At 42.8% G+C, this 13,812-nt stretch overlaps 1 protein-coding gene across 2 annotated transcripts in view; it reads left to right on the top strand.

The window, feature by feature from the left end:
• LOC138565871 (uncharacterized) overlaps positions 1–13,812 on the top strand; it is a 308,555-nt gene that overhangs the window by 226,957 nt on the left and 67,786 nt on the right. Inside the window, exon 8 of one of the 2 annotated variants that reach the window (XM_069643024.1) lies at positions 4,596–4,704. The exons of the other annotated variant lie outside the window; for it this stretch is intronic. Coding sequence (XP_069499125.1) covers positions 4,596–4,704 — 109 coding nt within the window. The remainder of the gene's footprint in view (positions 1–4,595; positions 4,705–13,812) is intronic. 2 annotated transcript variants of the gene reach the window in all.

Here is a 13,812-nt window from a genome sequence, read left to right as displayed (position 1 = left end):
CGGCTCCTGTTTGTGTCTAGACGTCTCCGAAGGGGACGCCAGTTGCCAGTCAACATCCTGGTTAGTCCCGCAGGCTCCCCTGCATACCCCTGTCCTACTAGAAGACTCTCAAACTTGGGTGTGTTTCTCCTCCTGTTTTAAACATTTGCATTGTTCAGCATTTAACATTGCATTCTGAAACCTAGGCCTTTCTCCCACTATTCAGGATTCTCAAACTTAGGTGAGCGTTATCGTCTTGTCCAACTGCTCAACCGTCTCCCTTCTCACTGTCTTGCCTGCTTGCACCTTGCCCTGTGTCCCACCCCCCAAATAGTGCTCTCCCCTGCCCTCTTTCCACTCTCCTCGTCTACTCTAGGGTGCTCTCTCCTACTTTTTTCAACTGCTTCTCCATCAACAATCCTGCTCTCCTCACTAAATCTGGAAGGAAGAAGTTTATAAAGGACAGCCTGGTCTCCAACTCGGGCCTCCCTATCGCTGACACCTATACCAGTGCCTCCTACAGGCAGACTTTAACGGACATCCTCTTTGTCGTCCCCTTCCCAGACCTATGGACACTACATATGGTCTCTGTGCTCTCTCCTCTTCTCCCATTAATGTTCGCACCCATTGGGATGCCGGCCTCGCCTCCTTCCACTCCTCTAAGGTCACCATCCGTGTTAGTGGCACTCATTCGTTTTTCCATCTCTGCTTAGAAAGGGTTTGACCACATGAGCTGGGAAGCTTTTGCATCATTCTGACCCAGTTTGGTTAAACCACTGTGCAAGATGGCAGAAGCCTTTGATGGCTAACTGGGTGTAATGACCTTTCTTAATGGAACTGGCCACCCAACAACGATACCAACTATTGCCCCTGTTTTTATTTTCTCGAGCACCTGGCCAAAGTATCTTTAGGGAGATGATTTGGGGCTGGGGAGGGGGGAGAATCCTCCTTGGTGGAAAACAGTAAATACATTATGCAGTTAACTTTGTTACTAGCCTCCCATCTAGAGACATCACAAAATGAATGTCTACTTTGATTACTGTCACCAGTCCAGCCTCAAAGTTAACCAGAGTCAAAAGTATTGCCACTTTTAAATGGTGGTTTACAAGTCAACCTGGCGAGTTGGTCAATGAAGTGGTCATTGGTGAACTTCAAGGTCTTGGGGATTGACTTGCTGAGAATTCGGATAATCCAACTCTGAACAGACTGCTCATTGTGTGTCATCACTGGCCACTACTGGAAAAGCCTGAAATGACCTGCGTGACATGTTTGTCTGGGGTACAGGCAGGTGCTCGACAAGGTCATAGCAGAGGATGCACATGCTAAAGGAGGGTGAATTGAAGTTACCTTAATGAAAGCTGTACGACAACTGTGAGGAAATACAGGCAGCCAATTGAGAGCAGAATGATGGGGAAGTACCAAATTGGAGCTCATTGGAGACAGGGACGTCATTTAGGGGTCCCCGAGGTCTCCAATGCTACCCCTGTGGTCTCCCCTGCTACCCCATACAAATAAATGAAAACATTTATTTAAGAAAAGTAATCTTTTTTTAAAGAAAAGGAAAAAAGGGTTAATCTGAGGCTCCTGGGCTGTGGCCAGCAGCATGTGTTTTTTTGTTTCTAGAGTGGCTGGATTTCAGATAGCTATAGCTGGTAAAATGGCTGTGGGTTGAGTGCTCGCTGTTGCAATGTGTGTGATCTGCAGGTTGCAGGTTCGACTCCCAGCAAGGTCAACTCAGCATTTTATCCTGCTGAGGTTGATAAATTAGTGCCAACACAGGTGTGGTGATATTATGTATATTTGTTCTATATGAAGCGCTTAAGCGTAAGTGCTACATAATAAAACATCATTTGGCCTTGGACGTCTGCTTGCATTGACTGTAATTTGGTAATGATGCGCTGATATTAATGATACATTTGGTGATCCATCCTTATATAAATGTATATCACTAAACAGTGATATTGTAACCATATATTTTTAAAGTGTTCTAAGAAAGAATGCTATGTGATGCCACTTCCTGTTTTGTCAAGGGGTGAAAGGTCGTGTTCCATCACTTCCTGTGATGTCACTTTAGGGTGGAGTCAAATGACCTCACTTCCTGTGATGTCATAGGTCAAGGGTCATGTGGTGTCACTTCCGCTACCACTGTCATTTTGATGAAATGACGTCCCTGATTGGAGAGGCTAAACAATGAGATGGCCTTGGATGATATTCAATAAACAAATGCCAAAACTTGTACTGTGGCTGTCACTGAATGAACCTCTGACTAGGGTCAAATGTCTGTTGCTGGTTAACCCTCAATTCAAACTGAGGAGAACAAAAATAAAGTGGTTGCTAGGTTAGTAGGCCGTTCTGTTTATAATACATCTTCGGGTGTTGGAACCTCCATTTAACTTTGAAGTTCTGAGGACATTGCTGGTAATGTCTCCTCTCCTGAGCGTTCATGTCAAGACCTTGTGCAATGGGCCACAATGGTAGTTTTGCTCCAAGAGGCTCGGGCCACACTACCAGACACAGGATGAAAAGCATCTGTGAGTTGAACTTCAGTTGGATGGTTGTATGACCTGAACCTCATTAAAAAAGAATCCCCTCTAGACCCCATAAAGGTTCTCATGGCTCCAACAGCTGGGAGCTGAGCTAGTTGACAGTGAAAGACAATGTGCTGTTACGAATGAAGATCTGGAGACTTGAAAGTATGATGGTTTCAACAGAGGTTACATCGTACTGTACCTTTGAGCGAAAACAAAAGCTTGCCTATTTGACAGCTGCTGGTCTTGTGGCGGCAGTCTTGGAGACCCGGGCCACTGGTTATGTCAAAGTAAAGGGCGTCTAGAACAAGGTTAGGAATAAAATGGAGATCCTGAAAGTCAGTTGATAGCTGTCCCTTGACAGTTCGAAAGGTGCTGTTTAAATGCAAAGCACTTAAGTGGCCGATAGGTTCTGTGGCTCCAGCTAGTGATTATTTATGCAAGAGTAAGTCTTAACACAATGGACGGGCGAGCAGCTGCCTAGACTAGTTGTCTAACTTGAGAGCCTGGAAAAAGACAGTGCGTGTATAGATGGAAGGGTAATGTGGTTTACTTTCCCAAACTACTCTAACCGTGCATTTAGGAACTACTCCGGATAGTAAGTCATAGGTGCAGTTCACCCACTATTCCCTTTTTCTTTGCCCCAGAATGTGTGCTCAGATTTTTTTTTTTAGGTGTTTTCCCTTTTTTCCCCTCCAGTTTTGTGTAAAGTCTGAGGGTTTTTAGTGAGAGGAAGTGATGCAATTTCATGGTAGTTGAGTTTTTGATCTTGCCGACTTGGAACAGCTGATGTTGGGGAATTGTCTTGCACACTTTACAATCAGTAAACCATCAAAAATGAGTCCAATGGAGACCTCTTCCAGATGAAACTGCAACCTTCCAGGCACTGCGGATAAGCTTACAGCATTTCAAGGTGCTGCACCCTCCCGCCCTTCACCCCTCTCCACCTTTCTACCTTAACATTTCCCTTAATTGTCTCTTTAGATTGAGGAATTTGTGCGCTTGGCATCGATTTCCTTGGTACAGAGAAATTGATCGAATGGTTTTGATTGGTCTTCTATTTTTCTGGGTCTAGCATCTTATTTGAGGCCGATCGGCACTCCCTCCATGAGATATTGTGCAGTGTGTTCATCTGACAGCAATAACCTTTTAGTCTGCATTGTTTTTATAGGACTTCAAATTTCCAAGTCTAAAATAGCCGTCTGTTAGTCTTTCTAGTTCACGGCCATAACCTTTACCATGAGTGCCAGGAGACATATTACTACTGATTGATAACTTGCATCATAGTAGTCCTGCATCCTTTCCATGCTACATTTCCTTGTCATGTTGTAGTGTTTCACCCTGGTCAATATATAGATGTCAACTAAACTGCTTTACTCGCTTGGGTTCATCTTGCACGGTGTCCTTTTCACTTCAATGTTACTTGTCTGTAGTCTTTGCACCGCGTCACTTCCTTTATCATCAATCTCAATATTTCAAAGGTATGTGCTGTCTCCTAACTGAATTCAGCAATTTCATCAAAATGCCATGGATAGGCTATATCACAAATAATGTAGACTTGCCTGTGGGTCCCTTTCCTGCCGCACGCCTTTGGTTGGTCTTGGTATAGATGCTTTAGTGGCATTGCTTGCCAGGAGGAGGATAACTGCTCAGAGCTTTTAACCTAGTGCCTCTTTTGCAAGACTATCCAGCCAAGCTTCTCCTCCTACCATCTGCTTTCAATGACCCTGCTAGAATACCTACTTGCAGCAAGGAGCTAAGAGCTAATCCTACACCTGGTACTCCCTCCATGCTGGCTCTGAGAGGTGAAACAAGGGTTTTTTTTTGGCATTTCTTGGCTCCATTTTCAAGCCTGGGATGGGTTAAGAGCAGATTCTGCCCAGCCTAGATTCAAACTGATTATTAAAGACTGGCCCTGTCCATTTTCAAGGCTCCATTTGTAGAAGGGTGCCAAATGGCATTGAAGCGTACCCGTCGGGTTTTCCAACGTCTTGACTCATTAGCCAGGCTCGTTAGATGTGCTGTCTGCATGTTCATGTTCTGCAGTGTGGTGCTGAAGTCTAAACTCCAGTGACTTTTTCCCCACAGGTCCCGGAAGTTGCTGTTCCAGGGCCCAATCCCACATCTGAAGATAAAGCACTTGGTACAGTGCTTAGGGATGCGCTCCAGAAGAGGCATAAAGCATTACAGTCCTCGTGTATGTAATCATACGTTTTTTTTTTTCTCAAAGCATGCACAGTCCACACTGATTACGTACATCTTTTGGTGGTGTTTGTTTTATATCGTTCAAATCACTATGCAACGTCTTGTTTGCAGGATAAAACAGAACTAGAACAATGGCAGTTTGCTCTCAAGAGATGAGCCTTTTGAATGCTTGGTTAGCTTGTGAGTCCCCTCACCCACAATGCACCCCAGAGCGGCTTATTTACATATTTTCCTAGTGTCACATTTCATGTGATTTGACCCACGACCAATCTTTGTGGGGACTCCTTTCTATTGGCTCGTGGCAATTTGTGTGGCAGAAGGCACACAAATGACACTTTCCCACAAGTTATTTGACCTGGCTAAGTGGGTATTAAAAGAGCACTGCAGGGAGGGGAGGTTATAATTATCCCGAACTGGGAAAACTGAGTAGGTAACGTAATTATGCTGTTACATTAAATTGAAACGGAGGCTGTAATAAGCTGCTTAACGCTACTGAATGCGGTTTGTTCTGTTGGCTTGTATTGGCCTAACAGCCTGGCCCTAGTCTAGCTGGTACTTGTATCTGATGTATTGCACCTAGTCGTGGGAACTTAAAAAAAATTAGCAGCCAGCCTTGACATAAGGTTAAAGTCAGGCTACTGGCATGATGTTCCAGTCTTGTGAATGTGGCTTATTCATGTTCCATCTTTAAAAGTTTAAAGCTCTGCTAAAATGAGAGATTTGGCTGTTGGTATTTTGGAGACTGACTTCTGTTCAATGGAGCTTTGGCATTGCTGCAATTTTCTTCCATGGAACGGATTTGGGAAAATTGCAGCAGTGTTCTTTATTAAATGCAGTTCCTTCTCCTTTTTGTCTGCTTGGCGCAACTTATGCTGGCTGCCTGACTCCAAGTGAAGGGCTGTGGTGTCATGGCTTCCCCAATCGCATTGTTATTGCTGTGGCCATTTTGTAAGGGCCATCACACATGGTTACTAGGCGGTGAAGAGTAGTCTGCCACAAGTAACTGTAGCCACACTTCCCTCGTGTCACTTTGGTCAAGGAGGAAAACATGGCTATGAAGCTGTGCTTTATTTTTCACCAGCGTTTTCAGTGCCGTGCTATTTTATTCTACCAGGGTGCTGCACTCCTATTTATTCTTCCGGTTCTGTAAAGGGAGCAGGCTGCTCCATAGTGCTTGGCTAAACACTGACAAACATTTGGTGAGGCGGGCCTAGGGAATGCATGCGGGGAAGACGCCATTTTAATCTATGTACCATGGCATTGTGCAGCTCTGTGGAGACCAGCACCAGCAATCGGTTTGCAGGCGTCCTCTATCAAAGGTTTTAATATGCAGTGTTGGGCGCCAAACCACAGGTATGGTTGTGTAACGATAGGCCGGTGATTGGTGGTGCTGTGCAATCTGACAATGACACATGCCTACTCCATCAGATTACTGCAAGTGGTTAAACGGGGGCATTGTTCAGTCCCATGCAAGTGTACCAGCAGACAAGCTCCCATTGCCACGTTTGCTCACCTGAAAGATAGGGCTGTAAATGTGTTACTTCAAATGTAAAAGGGTTTTGCACCAGCAGTTAACCGCTGGTAGGCCGCGGCTAATGGGCAGCATTGTGTACTGTGGGTCCATCATTGGCTGTGTGAGCGAGCACTGCCAGAAGCTGTTAATAGGTGGGCACTCTGCAGATTGAGGCGTGCATCCAGAGGAAACGGCTGCCCCTGGTCTGTTTGACTCAAGGAACCCTCTGGCTGTGACTCTGTGCTTCAGTTTTTGTCACAGGCTTGTGCAGCAGCTTGGTTGCAATGTTATTACTTGACCAGTTGTGGAATTGCTGGCATTTTTGTGTTGCTGTTTAAGGTTTGGAAAGCACACGCATGTGTGTTTGCCAATGCATGCACAATTATTCTATTTGTTACCATGCCATTACATTTATGACGCGCCTATACACAAGTGTTTCAAGGCGCGACGAGGCAAGGGGGGGGGGACAACAAAGGGAGGACAAGACAACGATCTTAGTAGGCCTAGTGACATTGAGATCGCGTATGTAGCGGTTGGAATGTTTTTTGTTTTTCTCATAACATATTAAATTGACACTTTATTGTGGAGTGTTGTGTGATAACTCTTTGCTTGGTTGCAATTTAAACAGAAGATGTGTTCAATGTATATGTACTATACTATATGTTGGGTGCAGCATATGCCGTTTGTCCTCGTTACATCACACATCTATCGTGGTACCATTTCTGCACGTAAATGGTTACTACACACTTGGGTCTTAAATCAGAAAATGTGACTCATTCAACACGTGTTTCTATACACACGTGTTCAATGGACTGAAGAAATGATATCCGCATCGCAAGGGCCTAGGAGACGCACACCCACTGGGACACAAACTGGCAAGTGTAGTCCCCCCAACCCCCCCCCCCCACCCACCCACACACACCGGAAAGTGTGGGGAGGAGTTATCCTGGCTGAACCCCTGCATAAGCCCTACGTCGATTACATTTAAGATAGACAGGAAGAAAATGTGTGAACTTCTAATAGCGGGGTTTCCTGGAACAAAAAGTGCTGTATTAAGTTTCCAAAGTGGGATACCGATGGCTGATCTGTTGACGAGCAGCCTTTAGCTGAGTGGTGTGGTGCGTTGCCCAATGTCGTGCCCATTTATCAAAACTAACATTGGCAAAGCCCGTTTGTGAACCCAGGCCTATTGGGGTTGTTGTCAATGTTTCTTAGATGGCCGGCGCACCACTGAACGCATCTGCAGGTGGAATGTGCTTTTTGATGGCTGGCGCACCACTGAACCCTTGTAGGTGGCCGGCGCACCACTGAACGCATGTGCAGGTGGAATGTGCTTCTTTTAGATGGCTGGCACACCACTGAAAATGTGTAGGTGGCCGCCGCACCACTGAACACATCTGCAGGTGGAAGGTGCTTCTTTTAGATGGCCAGCGCACCACTGAACGCATGTGCAGGTGGCCGGCGCACCACTGAACACGTGCAGGTGGCCGGCGCAACCCTGAACACATCTGCAGGTGGAATGATCTTTTTTTAGATGGCCAGCGCACCACTGAACGCATGTGCAGGTGGAATGTGCTTCTTTTAGATGGCTGGCACACCACTGAACGCATGTGCAGGTGGAATGTGCTTCTTTTAGATGGCCAGCGCACCACTGAACGCATGTGCAGGTGGAATGTGCTTCTTTTAGATGGCTGGCACACCACTGAACGCATGTGCAGGTGGAATGTGCTTCTTTAAGATGGCCAGCGCACCACTGAACGCATGTGCAAGTGGCCGGCGCACCACTGAACACGTATGCAGATGGAATGTGCTTCTTTTAGATGGCCGGCGCACCACTGAACACGTATGCAGATGGAATGTGCTTCTTTTAGATGGCCGGCGCACCACTGAACGCATGTGCAGGTGGCCGGCGCACCACTGAACACATCTGCAGAATGTGCTTTTAGGTGGCTGGCGCACCACTGAACACGTGCAGGTGGCCGGCGCAACCCTGAACACATCTGCAGGTGGAATGATCTTTTTTTAGATGGCCAGCGCACCGCTGAACGCATGTGCAGGTGGAATGTGCTTCTTTTAGATGGCTGGCACACCACTGAAAATGTGTAGGTGGCCGGCGCACCACTGAACACATCTGCAGGTGGAATGTACTTCTTTTAGATGGCCGGCGCACCACTGAACACATCTGCAGGTGGAATGTACTTCTTTGAGATGGCTGGCGCACCACTGAACGCATGTGCAGGTGGAATGTGCTTCTTTGAGATGGCTGGCACACCACTGAACGCATGTGCAGGTGGAATGTTTTTTTTTTTTTTTTTTTTTTTTTTATTAAAATGTTTTGTTTGATTTTACAAACTTTTCATTTCTTCATAAAAAATAAAATACAACAAAAGAAACTAGACAAAGTGACATTATAAAATAGGAATCTCATATAATCCTTGTTTCTGCTTCCTTCGTGCGTTTCAAATGTCATTTGTTAATAGCTATCCAGAATTTAATAATTGTTAAAATTAACTTTTGATCTTGACCTCTTAGCAGATTGTCCCATCTTTCACTGGTTGTTAGTTGTTTATTTGATATACCAAAATAGTCTCTGTGTAGTGATCTTTGGTCTATCAAGGCCGTGCAGACCATAACCAAATGAAATAAAGTTTCTTTGTTGGTTGCAATTTTGCAAAAACGGCAGTATGGTGTTATTCTGTTTGTTTTATCAATCATAGCTTGATACTCTTGTGTTGGTAGGATATTCAGCCTAAATCGGAAGAACAGGTCACGGATATAGCAATCCGGAAAGATGTTTAGATAAGCAGGTAATTCGTGTAAGGCTCTTGATTCTATTTGGCATTTTAGATGTCTTTTGTATTGGTCTTGATCACCGATGGTTTGGATCCAGTCGTTCGTCTGAATTTTGCGTTTGGCATATTGAGGTCTATTAATTAACATTTCCTCAGATATATCGCCAGCTTGCATTTCCATTTTAATTTTAGAGCTCCATTTTGTAAGTGCTGTGATGTGGAAAGCGGTTTTTTTTTTCTCTCAATATTTCCAATGACGGGATCTTATCTTTTGTGATTATTTTTCTAAGAAGGTCCATTTGCTTCCATAGAACGATGGATTTAATGGATTGGAGAGCTAGTTCGAATCGTATTCTAGCCATAGGAAAAGATCTTGGAAGGGATAAGGTTTTTCTCCAAAACAGTGCTTCATATCTAGTCCAATTAATGGATTCATAGTTGATGAGGGATTCAGAAGCATACGATAGAACAGGAATTACTTTTTGTTTGTAGAAGGCTATTATTGGTTTAAAAGAATATGTGCCGTACTTCCTATGGAAGAAGCAGCCTTGTCTGGCCAGAGATCTGGCTTTGTCCTCTAAGTAATTTTTCCATTCCTGTTCATTTGCAGAGGAGTTGATCATCGCGCCCAAGTATTTCATCGAGGTTGTCATGGCGATCTCATTCCCATCTAAGAATATTTTTAGGCTGGGTTTATCGGTTTTCTGCGGGGCGAGTCTCATCGTCCTTGTTTTGTTGCAATTAATCACTAGATCGTTCTCCTGCATGAATTCTTGGGTTTTATCTAGAGATTTTTGTAAGCCCGCTATAGTCTTATCCAGAATGATGATGTCATCAGCATAAATTAAAGTCTGAACAGTTTCGTTGTTGATTTTAGGAGGATTTGCTACCGAGTTTTGGATTTGTTTGCTAAAGTCAAATGTATACAAATTATACAAGCAGGCAGCCAAAGGGCATCCTTGTTTCAGGCCATTGGAGGTTTGAATAGGAGAAGTAACTGTACCGTCGTTCGTTAAGCGAACTCTAACAGAAGTATTTGAATAGAGTTGCATGATGGGGTGCAAGATAGAGTCTGGGCAACCCCAGGCTGTCAGTTTGGACCATAGCTTTGACCTGTTCACCGAATCAAAGGCCATTTTTAAATCTATGAAGATTACATATATTTGATGTTTTTTTTGTATCGCCTCATGTTTAATCAGGTTCAGGAGTAATAAGTTCACATTTGTTCCAACTTTCTTGATAAAGCCAGTTTGTCTTTGGTCTCGTTTGTCATTTTCCATTGCCCAATTGGTGAGTTTATTAACAAGGTATCCTGCGAATAATTTGCCCAAGGGATCTAACAGGGCTATGGGTCTATAATTTGCAGGGGATTTGCGGTCTCCATTTTTGTAGATGGGAATCAAAACGGCAAACGTCCAACTTTGCGGAATTTGTTTCGTTTTTTCTATCAGTTGGAGGAGAAGAAAAAAGAAGGATGCCCATTCATGCGGGTTTGCTTTAAGGGTAGCATTAGATAGACCGTCGGGTCCCGGTGCTCTGGAAGGATTCAACTCCATGATGGTAATTCTTATATCCTCCACATCCCAGTTGAGATTCCAAGGTTCTTTGTTTTGCATTTCATTAATTAGAGACGCATTTGGATAGGTGTTATACAAGGATGTAAAATGCTTTATCCATTCTTGAGCTTCGACTTCTTGGGTCATAGCGGTTACTTTAGAAGCAGGATTCAGCAGAGTCCAAAAGTTCCTTGAGTTTTTGTCTTTTAGAGCCGCTAAAATTGCTTCAGCGTCATTCTGTTTAGTTAGAGCTTTAATTGTTTTAATTGAATTAGAATATTTTTGTTTTTCTTTTTTTATTTTGGTCTCAAAGTCAGGTTCTTTCAATTTTTTTAATTGTCTAATTTGTTTTTGAAGCTTCTTTTTCTTCTGGGCAATTTCAAGATTGAATTGATGCTTATGACAGACAATAGGATGGTTTTTTTAGTGTGATGGATGATGGTATTTCTCGAGAATCCAACTATAGTTAAGTTTTGCATGATCATGAAGTGTAGAATCTTTAAAAGTTGACAGTAACTCAGGTATTTGATGATTTTTAATACGAATTCTATTAAGAGCATTATTAATCTCGAGAGGTGGCAAAATTATTCGTGGATATTTTAATGTTGCTGAATCCCAAGTGATTCTTATTTGTTGGTGATCGCTGGAAGGTTGAGGAAGATTTTCAATCGAAGTTATTAGAGTTTTCAAACCTTCTGATGAAAAAATGTAGTCAATAATAGAATTTGTGTTGTTACGGGACCATGTTGGAATCGGGATTCCTTTGTTGTCCACAGCAGGGTCGATTAATGTGATGTTACGGATCGATAATTCTTTTACCCATTTTTTTGCTCTCTCTGATAATGCATTTCTGTCCAGTTTTTGGCCTTGTTTGTCAAATAAGTGGAAATTGAAATCCCCTACAATTAAAAAGACCGTTCTATGATTGAGTAAGACAATATTATCAATTTCGTCCAGTATGGATTCCAGGAATTTATGGTCGTTCATTGCTGACGGATTCCAGTATATGTTAAATATAGTGATATAGTTATTATCCTTACATTGATCTTGGTCTGTAAATAAAGTTGAAATAAGAATGGTCACAAACTGAGCCCAAGGATGGATGTTCTTTCTCATTATAATTTTCCAAAATGGATTGATTTTCACTAGGATCATCATACCTGAGGCTGGACGTCCAAGTTGAGAGGAGATTGCAAGGTTTGATAATGTAATGAACCCTTCGCAGACTACCTCCTCTTTCAGCCAGGTTTCTTGTAAACATATTATCTCAGTTTCAGAAAGCACAGATGATCCTTCATTAAAAAGATGTTTATGGCCTCGAGTGTTCCACGAGCATAGTGAAATCACGCTCAGTTGTGTTGGATTTCTTGTTGATTGTTATAAGTATGTTTTCTTGGTCGTGGACCGATGATCGTTATATAGTACATTTGTGTCGAGGGACCGTTCTAGATCTCTCCCTATCCCGCGTTTCTTTGTAAATTCATTTCGATCAAATAATGAATTTTCCTCATTATATTTTGTGGTTTTGTTGTACACAATTGTTTTATTATGACGATAGGAGTCCATTATCGCAAGTTTGTGAGTGTATTTGTTCAAAGCCAAAAGGCTTGATACAGTAATTTTTTTAACTTCAAATCCCAGGATTTCCAATTGTTTTGTAGTAGACAATACACGATTCATAAGTTTTTCGGAATAAAAATCTATCTGTACAGAATCCATTTTGTTTTTATTAGGAAATAGAATTACTTCTATATCTCGGGATTTAATATCCGCCGTTTGTGGAATAGCATTTAGGAGGCGTAATACATTTGCTCTATTCAATATTACAGCCTCATCATTACTTGCTGCGCAGGAAGCTAGAGAAATTCTGAAAGCAAGAGACCTTGTTTTCCAATTAAGAAAGGTCGGTCTAATCAGTGGAGGGTCCGGTTGAGCTGAACGAGACATGTTGTCACTTGATTTCTGGTTCACTTCTGACTGTGACCCTGAGTCATCCTCGGACACTTCTGAGTATTCTAAAGAAATAATAGAGGAGTGCCTAGAGGTGTAACTCGAGTCCACAGAATCAAAGGAAGATTCTTTACATTCGTCCAGCACAAGAAAGATCTCATCTTGTGGATCTATAGAGCTGAACGTCTTATGTGTCACAACTTCAAGAGTTGTAACGTCATCAGAGTTATTCTCGCCATCGATTACTGATGCAATGATTTTATTAGGGGCGTCTTGATTTATAACGGCCAGTAGTGCATCTAGTGGTTCCGATTGCAATTTGTCCACATCTTTATTGGATGAGGTTGGTCCAGTATCACTTGACGTAGAGGCAGCAACAGCTGACAGGCTGCTAGATTTAAACTTTTTTTGTTTTTCCCTTCCGGTATTGATTGTGTTTTCTTGCACGGACTTTTGTACAATTTGCATTTTTCTTAAAAAGGCCCGTGACCCCGTTTGTATTTTTTTTGTGGGTTTCTTTTTGTTTGTTTTTGGAAGAGGTGATATTCCCACTGAGCCTCGTTTAGTCAAATCAAAGATGTCAAAAGGAATACATGCCGGCGGTTCAGAGTTAGGAGTAGGCATCATATGATTTGGATCTAGTGTACCGCTATTGATTGGTTGTACTTCAAAATCGTGTCGTTGTTCTGTTTTTGGAACGTCAGTTTGTACAGTGCTGTCAATAGTTTGAGATTGTTTTGCTAGACTTGCAGGAGAGGGCAGCACTAGCGATTGTTTCTTTATTTTTTCATCTAGCATTCTTTTTGTGATGGAGGAAACAGTCTCCATTAAATTTTGTTTCTCGGCACGATCTGATCTTGCGACTTCGGCGAGTCGGCTTTGCCATATCCTCGATGTTTCCGCCTCATGATTTAAACGTTCATGGATAGTTCCAATAAAACTTTCTAAATACGTTTGCTTAGTCATAATCATTGCCAGTAGAGTGGCTTGATCTTTGGTAGAATCTACCATTGCTTCTTGTAATTTTAAAAAAGGAATCATAGCTACAGAAAGTACAGCGACTAGCGAGTTTTGTAGCTCCAACATCGTCGTAGGTAGTCTGTTTGGTTGGTCTTGAAAGTCGTCTGTTACTTCAGACATCTTAGGAGGTAAGAACGAGTCATGCTCTATATTATCTTGAATAGTCTTTGGAGAGGTTTTGATATGTGCATAGAGACCCTTAGAGACAATTGGGGTCGATGTGTTTATTTTTGGAGCTATTGTTAAATTCTGATTAGCTCCGATAATGT

This window comes from Ambystoma mexicanum, chromosome 2p, assembly GCF_040938575.1.
Source record: "Ambystoma mexicanum isolate Mex_15411 chromosome 2p, UKY_AmexF1_1, whole genome shotgun sequence".
NCBI classification, from domain to species: Eukaryota; Metazoa; Chordata; class Amphibia; order Caudata; family Ambystomatidae; genus Ambystoma; species Ambystoma mexicanum.
This window is presented reverse-complemented; position numbering and strand designations above follow the sequence as displayed.